General features: G+C 39.9%; 1 protein-coding gene across 1 annotated transcript in view; it reads left to right on the top strand.

The window, feature by feature from the left end:
• Nucleotides 1–23171, top strand: part of LOC121958200 (growth factor receptor-bound protein 10-like) — a 65583-nt gene that overhangs the window by 19371 nt on the left and 23041 nt on the right. The window contains exons 4-5 of the mRNA XM_042507073.1: nucleotides 8133–8385; nucleotides 11322–11445. Of these exons, the coding sequence (XP_042363007.1) occupies nucleotides 8133–8385; nucleotides 11322–11445 (377 nt within the window). The remainder of the gene's footprint in view (nucleotides 1–8132; nucleotides 8386–11321; nucleotides 11446–23171) is intronic.

Below are 23171 nucleotides of genomic sequence, written 5' to 3'. Positions count from 1 at the left end.
TATAAGCATATTAGTCTGGCTTAAATCGTACTAAGCTAAATTTCTCAAAGTCGGACCAACAAACCTAAGTAATGCGGTTTTGGATCAGTTTACACTATATGAGGCGAATGTGGTAGAGCAGGTCGTTCTGTAATCGGAAGGTTGGCAGTTCAATCCCCAGCTCGTCCAGTTAACATTTCAAAGTATCGTTGGGCAAGGGACTGAACCTCAAATTGCTCTCGATGCTGCAACATTTGAGTGTGAGTATGTATGAATGGTTACTGACTAGCAGGTGGCACCATGAATGGTAGCCTGCGCCATCAGCCTGTGAACTTGTGAATGGTCAATCACCGCAACCTTAATGCAATTTTGACTCATGTCAACACAGTACAGCTGTGCACAGTATATTGATCCGCTCAACTCCTCTCTTCTCTGTCTCTGTTTATCATGAGACTGCTGCTCTGCCTGGGACAGACATACGCAGTGGAAGTTGTAACTGTGTGCATCACACCAACATTTATTTACAGGCTGAATGACTGAGGCAAGCCATTTCAGTGTTGGTGTGAGCAGCACTGTAACGCACACGTGAGCCCCCCCCCCCCCCCCCCACAGCTGACCCTGAATGGAACCCTTTTTTGCAGCGCAGAGCAGGCAAATTTTAGCATTTTTAATAGTGGGGAAACTTATCATTTCAAACACAGAACCAAATTACACAGACCACTTTAAAACCCTGGACACAGATTATTGTCTTGAGTAACTGTTGGAAATTTCCAACTTTAAAAATTATGAAGTATCACAACCGCTGTCAAGCTGTCAGAGGCACACCAGACTCTCCCTCACCTGACGATGGAGCTTCAGAGAACATGGTGTCTCTCTCTCACCTGATGCTGAAGCTGTTGGGGGCCAGCTGCGGGTGCACGGCTCTCCCACACCTGAGGGTGAAGCCATGGAGAGCATGGTGGGCTCCCTCTTCTCTGTGTCTCTCTCTGCTGTAAAGTAGCCTTTTTGTCAACCACTGTTTTCACAATCAGCATGGCCTGTTTCATCCTCATTGACCTTGCTGTTTCTAAATCTTTGTGACTGACTCTGACTGACATGACAAAAAAACTTTGGACCAGTTGTAACTTTTTCAAATTTTAAAACTAATTTTTACTTAATTTTAGATGCATCTACTAAAAACAGATGTTTCAAAAAACGTCCACAATGATATAAACTCCCTCTGACTGTTGAAACTTTGGCTATTCGAAGATATTTCTCACTTAAGCTTCAATGCCCAAGAGCGGATATTTTGAACAGCCCTACATAAAAATCATCTCTGGCTGTCCTCATGTGCTCCCTTGTTCTTTTCTAACTGTGCCCCTCCCCCAACCCATGTCCCACTCATGAACCCCAGCATCAAATGACCTTGTGTCCCAGACTGTCCTTTTCTGTGAGTGTATGCGTGTCATGCATACCTCTTTGCGATCAAAGATCAGACGGGCCAACTCCCGCTGTTTCGGTATAGCAGCTTCTTTTCCACTTGGTAGGCTCAGCGTGTATGTTAACTGTATGTGCGCGTGTGTGTGTGTGTGTGTACATGCAGTACAATGCGGTGCTGTGTCTTTCAGTTCTTCTGTATAATTACATGCACATGCTCATCAACACTGCATAGCGTACATGGCGTCCTAGGCTCTTCTGTGTGCGTCACAGTTCCCACTAGGTGCTTGAAGTGCTAGAATTTTGAGGGGAAAAAAATCAAGTACTGGAATACCTTGAAAATAGCCCCTTTATTTTAGACAAAGTGCTTTAAAAGTCCTTGGAATACATATGAACCACATAATGCTCGTAAATTTTGACCAGAGAATTGTTCACCAAGTCATTATAAATAAATTGCTCAGAATCAGCAGTCTTTATAAAAACAAAAATTCAGCTGCTCTCCCTCTCCTTTCTTCCTCGCCTTGATGATGTCCAGCCCAACGTCCATGTTTATTTTGACTTTCTTCCACTGTTAAAGCCACAGCAAAACCAGTAGGCCTGTGTTGGCATGGCTTCACTCAAAAGTGCACAGGTAAATTTCATAAACATAGCTAAACTGTGTTTAGGTCACTGAAATCAGACTCTGTAAAATTTTGTTTAGAGTGAAGTTATCAGAAACAACGTTAAACAGGGAAAACAGAATTTTTAGTCAGAGTGTGTGCTGTTATCTCCTTTATACATGTTGACACATAAATGTACAATTACTCTCCCTTCATATTGAGCGGCAGAGGCATCAGAATGTGTTATGGAGGTCACTGCTTTAGGTAGCCCTCTGATAATAAAGTGCCCCAAGAATGAGTCTTAAAACCCCGAATTTTGCTAGCATTGCAGCTTCTCCAGTTCCCTTGTCTTGAAGTCAATGTATTTTTTAGATATCTGACCCTAACCCTAACCCAACCCTAACCCTAACCCTGAAAAAAGGTCTGTGGTTAACTGAAGCTGAAAAGAGTTTCATGTTTGGTTCTACGGCATAAAATACGTTAGTACGTATCCCATTGTGGACTTTTTAGCTGTTATATGTCTTACAAAAGATGGTTGGTAACAAGTTTCTAAATGAGACTACAGAATGTCATCATGCCAAGCTGCACAGACCACAGATTTACAGCCTCGTTGTGGCGGTGATGTTAAGTCATGCGACTGTAGTGTAGTTTGTCTATAGCCTAATGTTAGCTTTTTTTTTTTGTGATGACATTTAGGCTTAAAAAATCCTGACATTTGAACCACGAACAAAAGGTGTAGTAGGTATCATAACATTCTGTTTGCCACAGAGTTTGTTTTCTGCTATAACCCAAAATCCAATGGAAAAATTTCATAGGCTTTTTTGAAGAGGGAACCATGAAGAAGCTAGCTTCTCACTTGGCCTACAAAAAGAGGTCATCCCTAAGGCTCTCTACAGATTATTTTAGGTCTCTGATTGGCTGATATATTCTTCTTTGTGTGGCTTTAGGGTTAAGGTTATATTGAGCTTCCATTATATTTTGGGTTGTAATTTGGGATTTTGAGATTTTTATAGCAGTGTTTCTTTGGACAGGATTTTTTTTGACAACAAAGGAGGACAAAACTCAATTTTCAAAAATACCTGTGACCCTGTGGACTTGGTCTAAATTTGCTTGCTTCCTACCAGGGTTGTATTTTTCTGTTTCTTCAGCGAAGAGCTCAGCCAAAAACTGAAAGTGAAACTGAAGTTCCAGCTAGCATCGGTTCCTTACACAACTCCTAATGGTTTTATGATACTCAAGTGTTTTGTTAAGGACTTCATACAGTTAAGCCTCTGAAGAGTGTGATAAGTAACTTTTTACTGAAAACAGAGACACTGATCACATCATTTATATTTAATCAAAAATGATATTTGAAATTAATTATTTGCTTTAAGTAAAGTTCTTTAAAAAATTGTGCTTGAAAAAGTACTTAAAAGCCTCTGTGTGTGTGTGTGTGTGTGTGTGTGTGTGTGTGTGTGTGTGTGCATGCATGCGTTCATGCTATCGCGCATGTGCGTTTGTGTGTTTTGGTGTCCTACTTTAGTGTCCTGATCATTAGGTCACCATGTGCCATGAACAGGCTGGTGAACGTTCCCCAAGTGCTGTAATTTCTTCCTACAGGAATGTCAGGAATTCTGCGTGTGGTGTTTGGGTGGGACACACATGAGACCAAAGGGCTTTGGACACACACAAATACACACACACACACACACACACACACGCACACACACACACACACACACATACAGAGACATGTGGAGACATACCACACTTGTGAGGACATTCATCAGACCTCTTGAGCTTATTCTGCCCCTTACTGGCTTTATAAGTTATTTCTTTCCTGCTAAACACGTTACCCTGCTAGCTGACAGTGCACATTATTGCAAGAAGTGTAGGTTGAGATAATATATTTCTGTAGGAATTGGAAATGGTAAATAATAAGTGCAATCTACAAGATTAACTCCATTTATCCCTGAAGGGCAATTGATTTTGCAGTATGAAGTATTAATCGTGGACTGACCTCGGTTTATTAGAAAGAGGTCAGCTTAAAGGGATCGATAGTTGTGGATTTTTTGAAGTGGGGCTGTATGAGATGCTTATGTAAATCAATGAATTAAATACAGCAGCTGGTGGTCAACATGCTCCTGGTTTGTAGAAACAGATGGGGCACACACCCCACAGAGGTTGGTATTAAAATGTATTGTAGCCAAGAAAAGCCTACCTAAAAAGATCTAAGTGGACGCTATTTTTAGTACTTACACAGCTTTACCTTGCCATCTCACAGCCTTTTCCTTTGGCCCTACATTTCTCATTCACCGCCAGTCAGCTATTTGGGGCAGAAAGTGCTGTTGGCTGCTGTTCTGTGATGTGACTGAAATGAAACTTCACATTGAAAACACAGCGTCCACTTAGATAGATATTGTATTTTTAAGGTAGGTGTTTTTTAAAATGGTTAAAATACATTTTGACATGTTTTGGGTGTGCGCTAGCTACTGTATGTACTACACTGACTATACATAAGTCTCTCATACAGCCCCACTTAAAAAATCCACAACTATCCCTTTAAAGACGCAGTGACTGGCAACTGCCTTGTTGACTGTCCTGTAACAGAGCCCCTTTCTCTGTGGTTTGGTTGGTTGTTCCGTTTGTGGGTGACTCTTGCTTCCAACCTCCAGTTCTTGATAGACAACTCAACCCCTTGAATGACAAGTTTCACATAATCTGACCAATGGCGAGCTGGCCAGTTAGTGTACTACACATTCATTGGAAGAAATCCAAGCCAAAGTGAAACCCAATACTAGAAGAAGTGAAACTTCAAAACAAGACTGAGTGTTTTTCTCTCTCTCTGGTGTTGTGCTCGATGGCTCGCCACCGACATGTTCTTCTGGCAGTAATTTGACTGTTGACCATGTTAAACTACAACTAATTAAAGGTGCTTGTAAGAATGCTGTGACATTGTCTCAGTATGTGTGGTAAGAGTTGGACAAAAGGTCAAAAAGCTGAGCTGTGTGTTCAAAGGAAGAGAGGTTAACCTTTATGGACCGTCACCCAAACAGGATTCGTTAGTAGAATTTTGGACAATTTGGCTTCCTGTGTGGCAGCTCTGGCTCTGGAGATAGAACAGTTGTCTACCAATCAGAAGGTTGGTGGTTTGATGCCTGGCCCCTGCAGTCCACTTTCAAAGTGTCCTTGGGCAAGATACTGAACCCCACATTTCTCCCCATGGCTGTGCTATTAGTCAGTATATTTGCATGCACAGTTAAATGGAGTTAAGGTTACAGCTCCATTAGGCCATTTTATTGTACTACTGTCCTTGTCCAAGTATACAAGCACTGGGGAAGAATTCATTTATTGATGATGATTGTCATCCTCCGCCACTGTAGGTGGATGTCTGCTTCCTTTTCAGCTATTTTTATTTCTCTATTGGACCTTCTTTGAGTTGACCTACTACGTCTTATACTAAACAAGTTAGCAAGAGGCAAATGGGTTGCGTGGATGGATACCTAACATGGATAACTCTACTTGCGGTTCAAAGCCAGGGGAAGAGTTCCTAGGCCAGTTCAGGTTTGGTTGAGGCATATGTTAAATGGTTAATGGAACTGTACTTGTATAGTGCTTTCTAGTCTCAACCACCCAAAGCGCTTTCACACAGCAAGTCACATTCACACAGTGGTGGCCGAGGCTTCCATACATAGTGCCACCTGCTACTCTGTAACAATACATACACACTCACACTGATGGTAAAACAATGGGAGCAATTTGTGGTTCAGTATCTTGCCCAAGGATACTTCAACATATTATAATATAATAATAAAAGTAATAATGATAATTATAATAATTTTATTTATATTGTACCTTTGACAACAGAGTTTACAAAGTTTGATAAACAAGGCAGAGCAGAAGCAAGAGGGGTTTCTTGCAGAGGCAACATAACTATAAGAGCCAAATAATAATGCTTGGGGCCAGACCCAGCCAAGCTTTAAAAGTGATCAGTAAAATCTTAAAATCAATTCTAAAATGAACAGGGACCCAATGGAGGGAAGCAAGGACTGGGGTGATGTGATGTTGTCTGTTAAAACCTGTGAGAAGCCAAGCTGCTACATTCTGAACTAGTTGGAGGTGAAGAAGTGATTTTTGATTAACACTGAAGAGGAGATTACAGTAATCTAGTCTGGAAAAGATGAATGTATGAATTACTTTTCCCAGGTCTGACTGAGAGCATTGATTTAATTTTGTAGATGGATCCTAATTGGAAGAGGGAGGACTGTACTACTTTTTTGACATATGGCTGAAAGGTCAGATTTGAATCAAATGTTACTCCTAGGTTTCTGGCATTGATCTTCAGATTTGTGGAAAGGGGACCAAGGGCATCCACAATGTGGTTGGTAAGGTTTTGGGTGAGAACAGTATGACTTCTGATTTTAAGTTATTCAGTTCAAGGTGATTTTGTGCCATCCAACAGTTGACATCTTTAAGGCATTCTTTAGCAGCAGCTAGGCCTCTCGGGCTATCTGGTCTCAGCAGGAGGTCTATCTGTGTGTCATATGTTGACTTGAGGAGCCGCAGATTGAAGCGCCAACTTTTCAATTAGAGGAAAACCTGCTCTACCTCTGAGCCACAGCCGCCTCATGAAAGAGTAAATCAACTCCCAACTGCATTTTCTTGGTGTGCTGATCCAACTTTGAGAAATTCGACCTAGTACATGTTAACATGTGTTTATGTAAACATACTGAGAGTCTGTATGTGTGTGTGAATGTTTATCTGATGAGTAGGTGGCACCTTGTACACTAGCCTGGCCAGTATTGTACTTGAATGAATATTGTCAAGGAAATGACAGGAAATTAATTGATTGGTTCACACTTTTGAAATAACTTTTCCTCTTTTGGCTTAGGTTAAAAGTATCAAGAATTTTCAAGTCAAAAGGCTCAAGTCCAAGTGAAGTCACAAGTCATTGGCATTGAAGTTTAAGTCTTTTCTGATTTTGTTGAATTGAATTTCAGTCATTGAATTTGTGACTCAAGTCTAACCTGAGTCCAAGTAATGTGACTTGAGTCCATACCTCCGATGTGTCTGTGAATGGGTGAATGGTGCTTGTGTTGTTAAGTGCTTTAGGCAGTCCAGACTACAAAAGAAGGATATAAATGCAGTAGGTTTATGTAATATATCATACCTTCAAACCTTTCCTAAATTTCACCAGGGTAAACAGTATATGACAGTGTAAGTGAATGGCACTAACGCCCTCCCTGATGGCGAGTGCGCTACTTACTCTCAGCTTTTCAGACTAATAAAAAACCCAATTGAAACCCACAAAATGTTAAGAGAAGTAATATCCTCATGCCTATTTTCGTTATTATACACAGAATTACAACTACACACATTTTAAATTATTTCCCTCAGTCACAGAAGTCACACTTCAGTTAACTCGACAGAAACAAAATAACACTCACCTAAACCATCTTGGTTACCATTGTTAGTAATCTAATTAGTAAGTACACTGTTCCAACAATCACCAACTCCAGTTTGGTCAAAATAAATCTTTAATTCAATAAGTTAGATGTAAGACACATGCCGTTTTTCCATACAGTCCCTCTCTGCCTGCTGGCCACCGGCTGTTTACAGTCTTGTAACTTCTCCATCTACCATTAGGTATTGCAGTTTCTTTCAGTTCAGCTGCCTGTTTTCAACCAGACCGGAGACTGAGCTCTGGTGGTGCTCCACATACAGTCAGTATTGAAGACAGTATTGGAAAAACATACCCCCAGGATTTCTAAATACCCTGGTATACCATACAATCCTGATACTGCCCATGGTTAATATGCAGCCCATTTACCGTTAAGTACTTACTTTAGCTGTCTTAAAATGCATAAGTAGACATACAAGAAAAGAAGATCATTAGCAACCTAGAAATGTCCACAACCAGAATTTATGGTTTTCTTGTTTACTTTTATAAAGCTTTTTATATCAGCTAGTACAAGGAAACATGTTAAACATCACCAGTCCATAAAAGATGACTTTTAATGATCTGCTGGTTTTAACCACTGAAAAACTGGTTCCCAATGAAGTGACTGAATATCTCCTGTCCTACAGCTTTGCTTACTGTCAGTGTCACTCACTTTCCTTTTTCACCCTTTTCAACCACTCCCATCCCACCTCTCACAGATGATGATGTGGACCTGGAGCAGCTGGTGAATGACATGAATTCCTCCATGGAGAGTGTGTACTCTACGCAGGCAGACACTGCGCTGCTCCTGAACAACGGCCATGCGCACCCTTCACACCACCACCACCACATACACCCTGCCTACACGGGACATGGCCAGGCCCACCGTCGTCACACCCCGCCCCTGCCTCCTTCCTCCCCCTCCAGGGAGAGGCTGCGGCACTCTCAGCCGATGCACATCCAGGCCGTCAGGTAAACACACTTTACCTGCCCTCTGTATCAGTTTCTCTGTTTTATATTCACACACAGTCAGCTGGAAGCACTGTCCTCACAAAAGTAGCATTGCTTGAGGAAAAACACGTTTGTCCTTGGCTCTGCATGCTTTTGTTGGCCTATTTGCATCAGAAACTTTCAATGTAAATTTTTGAAATGCAAGCTGCAGAGGCGCCCCCAGATTTTTTTCATAGGGGTGGCCAGATGGGGCCAGTGAAAATCTTAGGGCGGCACCCAGAACCAATGGACAAAACTGTATTTCAGGTATTCTATCATGTTGTTGAAGTATCTAGGCATATTGAAAACTATCAGTACAAAGAGTTAAGGAATCACCTACGGATACTACTTTGGTTTCTTTTTTTACAGTTAATATACTATCCGATGTGCATTGACTAATTCTGGTACAGTTTTTGAGTTTTACAGCAATCCTGTTTTAATGTATCATGTATAGGCAATTCATTGTTCTTTGAAGCTGGTTGTCCTTTTCCTTGAAAAAGACATATATACATCTTTAATATAAAGGAGAACATTGGTTGTAAGGATCAAAACATTTACTGGGAACAAGCCCTATCCAGTTTAGGGGAGACTCTTGGGTAGCCATAGAACCCATTTTCATGCAGATATCTGGAGGTGAGAGTTCAAGGGATCCGTTTGAAAATCTCCGTGCCAGTTGTTCCTTCCCCAAAATTTAGTCTAATTTTGGCCTCTTTTCTTACAAGTTGCATGGCAATGTACCAATGGTCTGACATGTCCACAGTCCAGCCAGGTGGCCAATCTTGGCCCTCAAACAGATTTTAGACATGCACCAACCAGGAACTATACAAGCAGATTCATAAAAAAGACGATATACAAGCAAATAAAAGAAGCAAAAAAAGGTAAAGTTGACAGCACATATTGCATGAAGCAGTTTGCCTCCAGTTTTTTTACATTATTTAATCTGGACCTCATTCAAAAAAGTTAAGATATCCTTGGTTTAGCTTTTCTAGTTTTACAAGGTACCACTACTAAAGTGCAGGGGCCAGTTGTTTTTGTTGTTTTTTTTTATCTTAATGTGCTCATTTGCTTTCCTTGTTATTGGTCTCCAAACAGATTATTGCTCTGTTTAGCAGGTGTATCGCATCGCAGTCCCTGTTTGGTCCAAGATAGCTAAATGCTAACCGCTGTTAGCAGGTACGTGTATTTGATTTTCAATAACGCCAAATTGTAATAGCCAAACTTTAAATTGTTAGTGATATTCAATAATATTCAGGAGGGCTAACTTTAGATAATGTTTCCCATAGTTGTCAGGAGTTAACATAATTGCCAAATTATTATAAATCTTGAAATTTATAACTTACAGAGACTTGTTACTTTGTTTGTCAATGAACTAAGTTAGCGTTTTCCCTTTGTTTAGCTATTGTTAGCCAGCTATAGCTATATCAGTTGAGGTATCGTACATTAATTTGGACCGTCAACTGTTGGTGAGTGATAGTAACAGCCTCTCAACTGTAATCATTGTAATGGCTTGTTTATGTGCAAGCTACTTAATGTAAGACGACCAACCTTAGTACGAATGTAAGTCATTGGGACATACTGCAAGGCATTAAAACATGTAGATGCAGCAGCCTGTAGCTCCTCAAATCCTTGCTCTATTTTGCTCTATTTTTCTACACCATGGCCCCTTCTGCTGAAGCATGACTTTTCTACAATAGAGAAGCACATATCAACATCAGTAAAAGTTGTGCGGGGCTTGGAGTGAATGCGGCAGACTGTGAGAGGATCCCCACAAATGGCATACACCGAGCGGCAAGTCAGACCAGAGGGAAGAAATGAAACCGAAAGCGCCAGACAAAGAGAGGGAGGTAGAGCCAGCATCAGGGCGAGGCTGACCCGACTCGGACCGAGAGCTGTTCCTCTACCAAGCCATCTTCTGGATAATGTCCGGTCACAGGAGAATAAAGTGGATGAGATGTGATTGAGGCTCACTCAGCAACTGGAGATCAGAGACTGCTTTGCACACATCTTCACAGAGACATGGTTAACCTCTAACATCGTTGATCAAGCTGTTGCACTGGATAGACGGACCTTGTTGGGAGCCATAAAGATACAAGATTCTGATGCAAATTCAACAAATGCACTGCAGGAATTGAATGATGCCACCATGATCTGTTTTGAGACCAATAAGGAAAACAAATGTGCATGTTTAGCTTCCATTGACTCCAAGAGAACTGACACCAAGTCTGGCTCCTGAAACACTGTCACTTATCATCATGACCGTTCTTTGTTTTATATGTTGCTCAGGAGCTTAATTAACAGCTAATAATGGCACTTTGGTCGGCTGTTGGGGGGGGGGGGGGGGGGGGGGGGGGGGGGGGGGGGGGGGGTTACACTCAGTCAATAAACCTATTAATAACCGTTGGGTAAAATGATTATTCCTGCTGGTGTGTGTGTGTGTGTGTGTGTGTGAGACAAAAGTATTTCAAACACTGAAATGGCATTTATCCTCTGCAAAAAGAAAAAAAGAAAGAATATCCGAATGCCTAAAATGAAAAACAAATACCTATTCAATTAACAAATACCTGAAAAAACGAATATTTTGGTCCCCCCTTCATGGCAACCAATTAGTTTTGGCCTTCATTGGCTTCTCGTAATCAGCATGAATCTGTAACATTACAGTTTTAAAACATATAGCAGCAGCAAAATTAAGTTGTAATTTAAATGACGTTACCATAAATTAACTGTAAGTCATCTAAAGCTTTATAAGACAGGCTTTGTCTTGTTGATCAAAAGTCATTGATAAATTTAACCTTTCAGTCTAATATTTGTTTGCAGTACCTTTGCTCAACCCAAATGGCACTGATGATCATGTGTGTGCAGTGTTAATAGCCTTTCACTGGCTTCCCAGCCATGACATCAGTGTGTGTCTCCCTCTGCAGGTGCCTGCAGGAAGAGCATCAGCTGCGTCCAGCCTCCCTGCCTGCCATCCCCAACCCTTTCCCTGAGCTGTGCAGCCCAGCCAGCTCCCCTGTCCTTAGCCCCACACAGTCCTCTGACAACCATGTGAGTACACCCGTAACCACCAAACCTGCACTGATACACACCCACTGAAAACCTGAAACAGTAAAAACAAGCTGCCAACTTTCCTTTTTCAAGTGGTTACCAGTAAATACCACTAACACCGTGATAGATTTTGGACCCCTCATTGTGTTTGATGTCCTTTACTTGACCACTATCACAAGACAGTTTTTTTTTGTGTGTGTGTGTGTGTGTGTGTGTGTGTGTATTTTGAAACCAGCTGACTGGCCAGTTATGTTCAGGTCAGAGCAGCTTGTGTTGACTTTGGCGACGGACGGCCTTTCCGTCCATTACACAACAGCTCACCCTGGGTTATATGACTGTGTGTAGAATAGAATAGAGCCGTAAGCCGGTGCATCTGTGCACTCCGCCATCTTTTGTGCATGTGCGCGCACGTGTGTGGGTTATAATGGAAACATCATTATCAACATGACATGTTTTGCTGTGGACGGAGGTGAGCAGTGTCTCCAGGATGCTGCAGACAGAGCGCAGACTTCCGCAGTGGAGCTGGGAATACAGCTCTGAACCCTCTGAGTTCGTCTACTGGCTCCAGCAAGACAGGCAGCCATTTCCGGTTCACACGCTTAAACCTTGGCTCTTAACGTCAATGTGTGTGTGTGTCACAGCCTTGCCCTTCCTTTCCCCGGTAGAGCCTCCTGTCCCAGGAATGTTCCATCCCTCTAAAAGATGTTTTCAGGATGCCCACCCTCAGCAACAAAAGTTATTTTAGATGCTCACCCATTCTTCTGAACTTCAACACATAGATATAAGCTCAGTGGCATTATTTAGTTTATACACACACACACACACACACGATTAGACAACACATTATCTTTGCTCATCGTTGACATCATCTCACAAGGTCTGGAGTCAGAGCAAGTTTGCAGTTTGTACAAAAGATCTTTTGTGTGTTTTAGTCTGTGAGAGTTGCCCAGATGTTGCATCATGTCTCGTTCCCAGAACATCTTCATTCTGTCAAGTTTTGTTCAGTGAAGTAATTTTAACCCTTCGAAATCTGGATCAACATCAGTTTTTTTTATACAGCATTCAGACACCAAAAACATGGGAAAATGCAGTTAGCAACTTGGCATGAAAAGTCCTGCAAACTGAAATAGAAAATTGGTAAAAGGAGACAAGAAAAAAATTCCTTTGCCCTTAAAATTTGACCAAAAAAAAAACCCAAAACTAATAGAGAGAGAATTATTGACTAGGAAAAAAAACCAAGAAACTATTTTTAAAAATATTTGGATTACATATTTAATATAAGGTTACAGAAAAACATATTTGTTTTTATTAAATAAATATATTTATTATTTTTTGAATTTTATTTTAGCTTTATTTCCTGATTCAAAGGGTTAACGGTTGTCTCATGTATCTGAAGAGGGAAGTCATCACCCAACAGTTGCTAAAGAGAGGAAATACATTTGTCTTTGGGATAACTATTACATTTGGTTTGGTTTGGTAATTTTGTAAAACCACTTTGCATTTGCTTTGTATGTGACATTGATGACTCATTGCTGCCAGAATTTACAGATTATGGTTCAGAGGCCTGGCAGCATTTTGTGTCTTCTTTAGTGCATTTTTTGTTGCATATCACCCAGTTGGAGTTGGCAGGAAGTTCTTTAAGAGTGCTTAATGGCACAAAAACAGGAAGATGGCAGTTTTCTTCCAGCGCAAACTGCGATAAAGCTCGCACTGGAAGAAAAGATCACTTCCAACATTCCATCATGTTTATTATCGTCAGCAAAACGGTTTTGGCTGAATACGCAGAGGAGGTGGCTGGGAGACTGATAAATGTGTGGCTGAAGGTGATGGGGATCATGGGAAATTAAAACCAACAGTGTAAAGAAACATCACTAATTTGATTAGTTTATAGCCATTAACTGATATGCTGGTGATATATTAAAGGAATAATTCACCCCACAATGAAAAAGACATATTTTTCCTCTTACTTGTAGTGCTTCCTATCCGTCTAGATAGTTTTGGTGAGTTGCCAAATTTTGGAGATATCGGCCTTAGAGATGTCTGTCTTGTCTTCAATATAATGGAACTAGATGGAACTCTGCTTTTGGTGCTCAAATCGCCGAAATAAAAAACCTTTAAAGACCAGTTAAGAATGTTATGAGGAAAAATGCACACTATTGATTTTGAGGTGAACTGTCCCTATAATGCTAAAAAAGGCACATGGAGTGACTTATACCTTTTTTCCACCAAAAATAGCACATGTACACAGGTTTTTAAAAGTGTATTAACCCGCTAAAAATGTCCTCTATGGTCCTTTCCCATTGCCAGTAGACCAGAGCTGTGTACATGCCTCCCCAGGAAACGAGTATGCCTTTCAGTTTGTGTGGCTTTCTTCTTTGTGTGTGTGCGTGCGTGCGAGCGTCCGTGCGTCTGTGTGTCATGTTTGATGTCACCAAAAGGCAGGCAAACAGGAAACAGAATAGTAAACATTATGGAAACCTGTGAAAACTTTACAGTGGTTACTTTTTTTGTATATTGCTTACTTAATCAGTCTGTCTTCAGATTCAGTCCAGACTAATTTGGATAAATGTTTTACCGCAATGCAATGTTTTTGTCCAGCTCTCAAGGGGCAGCCCTAGTTAGCATTGTGGTTAACATGCTGATAATAGCAGTTAGCTCACAGCACTGCTTTGCCTTGAGCTGCTAGTATGTGCTCTCGGTCTTAATTAGCAGTGTTCTCACTGTGTGGCATCACAAAAAAACTCCAGTATTAACTGGCCTCCTTCACTGGATGCGCGTGTAACCATCAGATTCTTTCTAATGCCTTGGTTAGTCTTAGGCTGATTGAATGAAACCATCACTGATCAAATCACTTGAGTTCAACTAGGCCAGCATCACACTGGCCACTGGCATGCTATGTTGTGTAATGTCATATAGAAGCTGACAGAAAGGCAAAAGGCAAGTGGAGTATGTAAATATGGATGCATGGAGTCAGATAAGTATTGTTGTCCGAAGAGCACTTGGAATGGCTTGCACAACAATGCAGACTCTCAGACGAGCTGTGCGTTGGTCTGCAGACATAGTTGCATCGTATTTGCATTGGCATGGTTTTATCATAGGATCTCTCTCCCTCCAGCTGTAGAGTTAGAATCTGAACATTCTTCACTAAGCTTCAGTCTTTCTCAAAGGGATACACAGCTTATACTATGAGCCAGCAAAACTGTGTATGTGCGTGACATGACAGGTTTATGGCCTGCACTGCCCCTGATAACATAAATGGATTTGTCCCCAGGGTGTTATGAACAGATAACATGACGCTGCATCTCCATCTGACTTTCAAAATAAGTTCAGAGGAATACCCATCTCATAGTAAATCCTACTGAGCTCTTTACCTTGAGTCTAGCAACTGCAAATACCAAAGCTTACTCAGTAGTCTGGATGTAGTCTCTGATAGTTTCCCACACATGTTGTGGCAGTCTTACACCATACAGTTGATAATGTAACCCCAGCTTTCACAAGGATTTGTTCAGGTCCTGTCCGTCATCACTGGGCGAGTGGGTTTGCTTTGGCATCATGTCTGCGGCTGTAACGCAACTCCTGCTTTTATTTGTGGCCAGAGACACGGCATTACGAACATCAGGGACGGCAGGGAGGCCCAGTGGTTAAAGAGACCATCTCCCGAGCAAAGAACTTGGGTTCAAGCCCCCTGTGTTGGCAACCATCCACCCTGCTGAAGTAGCTTAAGCAAGACACTGAACCCCTTCCAGCTCTGGGTTCATTGCTCTTTCAATGACCCTGATCTCTGACCTCCCTGTGGAAGAAGGCAGAGAAAAGAGAGTTTTAATGAAGAAAAAGGGATTTGAAAGAGTCAGTTTCTCATGGTTTGGCTATTTAGTGAGTCTGATTATTGAAATATTTGGTGCTTGCAAAATTTAAATTTCCAACAGATAATAGACAAAAAGGGATCTTAACTTGGTTCTGTCTACAGTTTCAATTGGATGTTTTCTTTTTTAACATTGCTAGCTTGGGATGACTATGTGTGTCAGTTTGATCGTTCCACCACTTTGGTCCAGACATAGTGCCACAATGTTTTTTGGATTAATTGCTATGTCATTTTGCAATGGCCGCTAGAGCAGGAATCCTAATTACTTTAGCGATCCATTAACTTTTCCACGAGCATCACCATTAAGCCAAACGTGTCTAGTATTTGATTTCTGATCAAACACCTGCAAAACTAATGACACCTCCATCAGTTTCACCTGTAATTTGTTTTTGTTTTGTGTGTTTTTTTTGTTGCTAATAAGCAAATGTTAGCATGCTTACACACTAAATAAAGATTGTGAACATGGTAAACATTATAGCTGCTAAACATGAGCATGTTAACATGGGCTTGTAAGCATTTTAGCATACTGACGATGTTAGCACTTAGCTTGAAGCACAGCTTTTTCTTACAGCCTCACATCACTTACAAAAAAACACTATAGTATTACTGCTAAGGTTCACAATAGAAATGCCATATAAATTATCGGTATTACTATAGCTATCTATGTTTTTAAAATGCATAATAGAATATTACTATAGTAATACTGTATAATTGGCTATGGTGATCTTATAATAATTGTTATACCATAGTGTTAATAGTATCACGATGGTGTTTTCTGTATTTTTTGTTGTTGTTGTTTTTTATTTAAAAGTTATTCTATAGAGATTCATGTACATGAAAAAAATCACCATAGTAACACCATGGAGTTGCTTTGGTGATCTTATATTGAAATATACTATTGTGTTCATTACATTACCACTCTTAACACAGGCTGAGGTTGGCTAAACATGTTAGGATAAAGCATTTGGGCAAAACTGCAATATTACCTGAAAGATTTACCACAGAAACACACAAAGTAATACCATTACAAATAATATGGTCATACTATAAAAGGCACTACAGTATTACTATATGTTTACTATTAGATCATCATAGTATGACTATAGGGATATTTTAAAGTGTGTTTAAAACATTCCAGAAACAATTTATCATATGATATAGTAATACTATTTAAATTAATACAGGAATACTATGGAAACACACAAACCATAATACCATTACAAACTCTATAGCACTACTATACATTCACTATAACATCATATAGTATTACTATAGGAATGTTGTATAGTACCTCCCGAAACAATACAGATACAGTATAATGTACCATAGTAATAGAGTGCCCAAGGATGATGTTTTTCTGTAGGCCAGCCCAGAAGTTAGCTTCGCCCTGGTTCCCTCATCAAAAAGCTCATAGGATTTTTCCATTGGATTTTGGATCATTGTAGAAAATAAGCACTGTGGCAAACAAACGTTTATGATACTTGCACATGTTCTGCAAGATAATCCTCACAAATGAACATCACTTCTAGGATTTTTGAAGCCTAAATGCAATCCTCTGAATTAAAAAAGCTTATGTTATAACCGTGTTTGGCTTGGTCTCAGTTAGCCACTTTTTAGCAACCGTCTTTTTTAAAACACATAAAAGCTTCAAAGTTCACAGTGGGCTATTTACTGATTTTATGTTGTAGAACAAAACCCTGAAAGTCTCTTCAGCTTGTGTTAACGACAGACATTATTTCAGGATTTTAACCAAAAAATCCTTTGACTTTAATAATAATAATAATTATAACCTTTATTTAACCAGGTATGTCCCATTGAGATCAATGATCTCTTTTGCAAGAGAGACCTGGCCAAGAATGGAAGCTCACACAGTTACACATTATTTAAACACATAATTAGATTAAACTTAAACAGAGAAGATACAAATAACAATTAGATTTACAAAAATCTGTTTAAAAAAAACAACAAAAAAAACCCCCATTGCACTCAAATAAAACATTTGCACTCATAAGACCTAGATATAATGGGATTTATCATTGACTTAAAAGCATTCAGAGTAATCAATTATTGACGTTTGAGCTCTGACTGCAAAATGTTCCATGAAGTTGGAGCAGCAAACGTAAAAGCTTTCTTCCCCATTTCTGTTCTGACCTTAGAAACAGTAAAAAGTAAAAGCCCTGAGAACAGAGACTGTAGGCCCTATTGTTTAAAATTAAAAGTGGTGATTAATAAGATGGAATCCTCTCAAGAATAGCCTTGTAAATAAAGACATACCAATGGACGAGCTGGCATGTAAAGATGGACAATTTACTTTTGTATATAAGACACAGTGATGAGTAAGAGCTCCACAGTTTGTGATAAACCTCAGAGCACCATGATACACATTATCCAGCACGTGGAGACAATGAGCAGTGGCATTCATATATAACACATCGCCATAATCAACGATCAGAAGAAAGGTTGCCTCTACCGGTTTCTGTTTCACCCTAAATGAAAAGCAAGACTTATTTCAGTAAAAGAATCCCAATAAAAGCTTCATCTTCTTTACGGTAAACTGAATATGTGCCTTAAAATGACAAGTGGTCATCAATCAGGAACCCTAGATATTTAAAAGTAGATACAAGCTCGATTTGTTGACCATTACTGGTGACAATGACAGACTATTTTAACCTTGTTGCTTTTGAATTAGTAAAAAACATAAGTTTGTTTTATCAGCATTAAGAACAAGTTACAGTTGTTCCTGCACTCTGTAAAATGCATTCTGCAGATAAGCAAACACTTCTGTGGGCGTAGGTGCAAAGCAATATAATGTATCATCAGCACAAAAATGAAAGGCTACATTTGGGATATTCGCTCCAATATTATTTATATACTAGGTAAATAACAAAGGGTCTAGTACTGAACCTTGTGGTACCCCTTTGTGGACAAACTGAATCTCAGAGGAAACACCCTCTTAACTGTACAGCTTGGGGTCTATCTTTAAGATAGTTTGCAAACCATCCAGCTGCCTGTACAGAGAACCCAGCTGCTATAAGACGTTTAGTCAAAATATCATGGTCCACGGTATCAAAGGTCTTAGAAAAGTCTATAAACAGAGATAGACAACACTGCTTATTGTCTAAGGCATCTGTTATATCATTTATAACCTTCAATGTTGCCATGGTAGTACTGTGTTTTATGCGATATCCTGATTGGAAAGTCAATAGAATAGAGTTAGTAGTCAGGTATTCCTTTACTTGTTCACTGACAAGGACTTCCAGTACCTTAGCCAGAACAGACAGTTTAGAAATAGGCCTATAATTGTTTAAAATAGCTGGATCTCCTCCTTTCAAGAGAGGAATAACAAATGCAGATTTCCAGACTTTGGGAATTACATTGGTCAACAAACTAAGATTAAAAATATGACACAATGGAACTGCTACAATTTCAGATGCCAGTTTTAAAAAGAAGGGCTCCAATTTATCTGGTCCTGGTGTTTTTTTAGGATCAAGGTCTTTTAGAGCTTTAGTGACCACTGCTGTAGAAAGAGGGGCGAAATTAAAAGCCTGGACATTGCCAGGAACCCTATCAGCCGATGGAGGGTCAATAGAAGACTTTTCATAAGGTGAGGATTGTTTAGAGGGGGTTTTGGAGTTAAACAAGAACCCAGAGGAAATAAAATGTTTGTTGAAACAATTTAATATGTCTATTGTGTCAGTTACCCTGCTACCATCAATAGTAGTCATAGATAAGTAAAACTCAGCCTTTGTATTTTGGAGAAGAGAGGTAAATTTATTTCTTAATAGTCTAAAATGAAGCCAGTCACTTTCCAAACCTGATTTATGTGCCCTGGCCCATGCCAAATTCCGCTCATGCAGAGCTTCTGCTAGAGCAGCTGAAAACCAAGGGATATCACGGCCTTTAATTCTAAATTTGTGCAAGGGCGCATGTTCATAAACAATAGAGCTCAAATTTTCATGAAAGTAACTCCAAGCCAGTTCAACATCATCAAAAAGGGCAGTCCTATCCCAGTCAAAGTGAAGCAAGGGAACATGTTGAGATTATTATTTTGAACATGGCAAATAAAATAAGACAACAAAATAAAAACTAGAAATAGGAACAAAATCAAAAACATTAGATGCCCACTGTACATATTCAGAAAACATGTCCGAAAAGGACACTTATTATTAACTTATTTATTATATTATTAACTCCAGACTACATGTCTGGAGTTCATAATGGAAATTTTCTCTTGTCCATCCTCCATGAAATGACTTTGAATGATACAGCCCATTATGTGACCACTCTTTGTTGACGCACAGAAAAAAACACTATAAACAAAATTGTCCCTCACTTTTTTACATTTCCACCTTCTTATAGTTCTGTATTGAAAATATAATGCAACTTTTAAATACTTTGAAATTATTCTGAAAACACTCTTTTAATAGCTGCTTTGTGCTTAGTGGTTTAGTAATCCAGTATATTACCCTGTGAAACATCTTTAGTGGTGTCACTTATTGCTTAAAGAAAGTTGTATTAGCTGATGGCCGAAAGTACCTATGTATCTGTGGCCACAGTATACTGTATTCGCCGCAGAAGTGTCATAAAAACAATTTCAAGGCTCTAGCTCTGAGTCACACACTCTCTCTGTTTAGGACTCATACCTCCCCCTCTGTCTGTGGTCAGCTGATCAGCTCCTGCACGCAATGGTCTGCTGACCCACTGCAATCAAATCAGGTGCATGTACGTGTGTGTGTGTGTGTGTGTGTGTGTGTGTGTGTATGTGTGTGTGTGCGTGCGTGCGTGCATGTGTAAAGATGGCAGTAAAAGCCTGTTCAACAGAGTAAGCTTATAAGGACATGGATTTATTCGTCTCTTGTTGTCAGTTAGACACCTGGTTCAGTCTTCAGTGGACATCAAGATGCTTTATGTTAAATTAAAGGCAGTCATTATAATCAATGGATGTCTGAGGATTCCATGTCATTACAGTTGAACTTGTGCTTGATATTTATGTCCTATACTTTACAATGTACTGCAGACCCTGTTTTACCCTACATGTGACTAATGAAGCAAAACATTTTAAAAAAGACTGAACTGATTTGGGCTACCCCCTTTGAGTCGATTATCAGAATCATCAGTGAGGGACCCCAAGCAGTCATTTTTGATCCAAATTTAACTGCAGAGTAAGCGCTCCAAACTTTGACACTGCTCTCTGGTACAGGCAGCTGCAGACTGAGACCCAGGGAGAGTCTGAACCCCTTTTTATACAGAGCTCCCTGAGGTTTTCCAAAATAAAAATTCCTCCATGCTGACACTTTGCACTTTTTAATTAATTACTTTTATCGACGGTTAGCAAAATAAAATGCTGATACAGATAATCTGCAAAATGCCACATTTAAAGAATTTTTTAAGCCATTGTCCTCCTACTTTAAGCTAATTGCTAACTGTTGCTAGCTGTTGTTTAATATGGGTATTGAAAAGCCAAATCTGACTTGACTGACATAATTTGCAGTCGGGTATAGACCTAGAACTGATGCTACATTCAGTTTCTTCATAGAAATCATAATATCGCAACCAGCTAATGATACGAGCCGATTGTTTAAGGGACCTTTGAGCTCAGTTGTCAGTGTACAATATCTAAATTAACTCTTGTTTGAGGTCATTTTCTCTTGCTCTTGGGGACCAAGAGGGTGTCATTGTCATCATCTGATTGCAAACCATTTTTAAAATTAAACTTTTGAAATGTACATAAGATAAAATGTTCATTCCCGGAGAGGGAGTTAACACACACCCTGTGTTTCTCCCGATTTATGTCAGATAAGATTAATTATATCTTGTACGAGACCAAACAGCAGGTTTTCATTCTGCAGAGCTTTGTGTTTCGTGCTCAGACAAATTAGATGAAGGATGATGTGTGGATGGGATCTTTGCATGGAAAACTAAATCACTGTGTAAACTTTTCTGTCAAATCTCCAAGTTTTCTTTTATTTTAATATCTACCAGGTCAAAATGTGATTTATGTTCTGGTTTATTGGATCGATTTCACCTACGCCCACATGGCTTTGATCGTTAAAGCCTTCAGCTGATCCTTATATGCAAAGGGATTCCCAGAACTGACTGGTAGATGTCTATCAGTCAGTGGGAGGCTGTCTGTCTGACTGCGTGCACATTTATCTTTGTGTGTGTGTGTGTGTGTGAGGGAGACAGTGTCATGTCAGTGTTGGGTCGTGGGGATGTGAGCCACTCAGTGAGGCTTTGTGGTGGCGCTCCAGTGAGGTGAAATTGAGTTTGGCCTGTCTGCAGAGCTAATCATCTCTGTCTGGCCTGAAACCCGGCCATGCACAGACATGAAAGACGACTGATACTGTTACAGACCGTGGCGGGAAGTTGCCACCAACCAGTGCTCAAACGCTGACATTGGTGATGGGTGTTTGGGTGCTGCAGTGGAAGCCTCCACCAGACAGCCAGTTATCATTTATCGTTTGTAGCTGCTGGTATCATTCTTTCTACTATTCCAGGATTATCTGAAATTTTTCTGTTAATTTAACTCCCCAAAACTGAGCAAATAAGTCAGATTTCTTTCAAAAATATCAGGAGAAGGCAATGAGCAACTTCAGAAGTCATAGCCCATAGTCATAGTAAAAAAGTTAAAGAAATGTCACCTGAAAAAGGAAAACAAAATGACCTTGATTCATTCTTCTCAATTTTTTAAAATGTTATTTTTTTAATATTTCTTTCCTCTTTTTTTAATTTCTAGGTCATTTTCTTGTCACTTGTTACTAATTTCTTGCAGTTTGTGGGATGTTTCTTGTATCTTGTCTTTCTTTGTCTTGGCCTTTGTTATCCATGTTTTTGAAAAACCAATACTGATCCAGGTTTCAAGGTGTGAGTATATTTGGCCATTTAACACAGTTATTAAGTTTTAAGTTTACATCACTTACAATAAAATCATTGGCACTTAATATAACCTTTTATTAAATCTTCAGGAAAAAATTACTAACAGATTGAAAGATCCAGTGTGTACGATGTTTTGGCATCAAGTGGTGAGACTGCAGAACTGAAACTTCTCCTGTGTGCCAAGCATGAAAGCAGAATTATGTTGGCCGACACAAACGGCCCTCGCTGGAGCTAATGTGTAGTTTGTCTGTTCTGGGCTACTGTAGAAATACCATGTTGGACTCTGCACCATTGGTAGAAAGAGATCTTTGTACATGTACATTCATTCTGAATTGGATATCTGCAACATCAAAAGTTACAGGAGCAACAAAGATGATGTTGTGGAGTTAGCAAAAAACACTTTTTTTTTTCCACAGGCGAACAGGTTCATGGGTCATCGGTGATAGTACCCTGATTGGGTATGAAAGGGCATCCTCAAAAGGCGCCTCACCACATTATGGACTGACACAAAGTGGAAAAGTGGGCTGTGGTCTGACTAGTCCACATTTCAATTATGTAACGGAATTATGGACACTGTGGCCATCCTGACTGTTACCAGCTCAAACTTCAAAGCCAGAATCTGTGATGGTATTGGAATGTTTTACTGCACATGGCAACATGGGAAGGCACCATGAATGCTAAAAGGTACATGCAGGTTTTGGAGTAACATATTGCCATCCAGATGATGTCTTTTTTAGGGACATCCCTGCTTATTCCAGCAAGACAACACCAACACTGTGGCTTTGTAGTAAATGAGTGGAGCTACTAGACTGACCTGCCTGCAGTCCAGACCTGACTCCCAGTGAACATGTGTGGTACATTATGAGGCGCAAAATATAACAACAGAGACCTTTGGCTGTTAGGGAACCGTTAGGAAGATGTATACTGAGCAAAATCAGGAAAGAATACCACTTTCACAACTTGAACGAGTCCTCCGTTCCCAAACACT

This window comes from Plectropomus leopardus, chromosome 18 (assembly GCF_008729295.1).
Source record: "Plectropomus leopardus isolate mb chromosome 18, YSFRI_Pleo_2.0, whole genome shotgun sequence".
NCBI lineage: Eukaryota > Metazoa > Chordata > Actinopteri > Perciformes > Serranidae > Plectropomus > Plectropomus leopardus.
The sequence above is the reverse complement of the archived record's forward strand: the minus strand, read 5'-3'. Positions and strand labels throughout refer to the sequence as shown.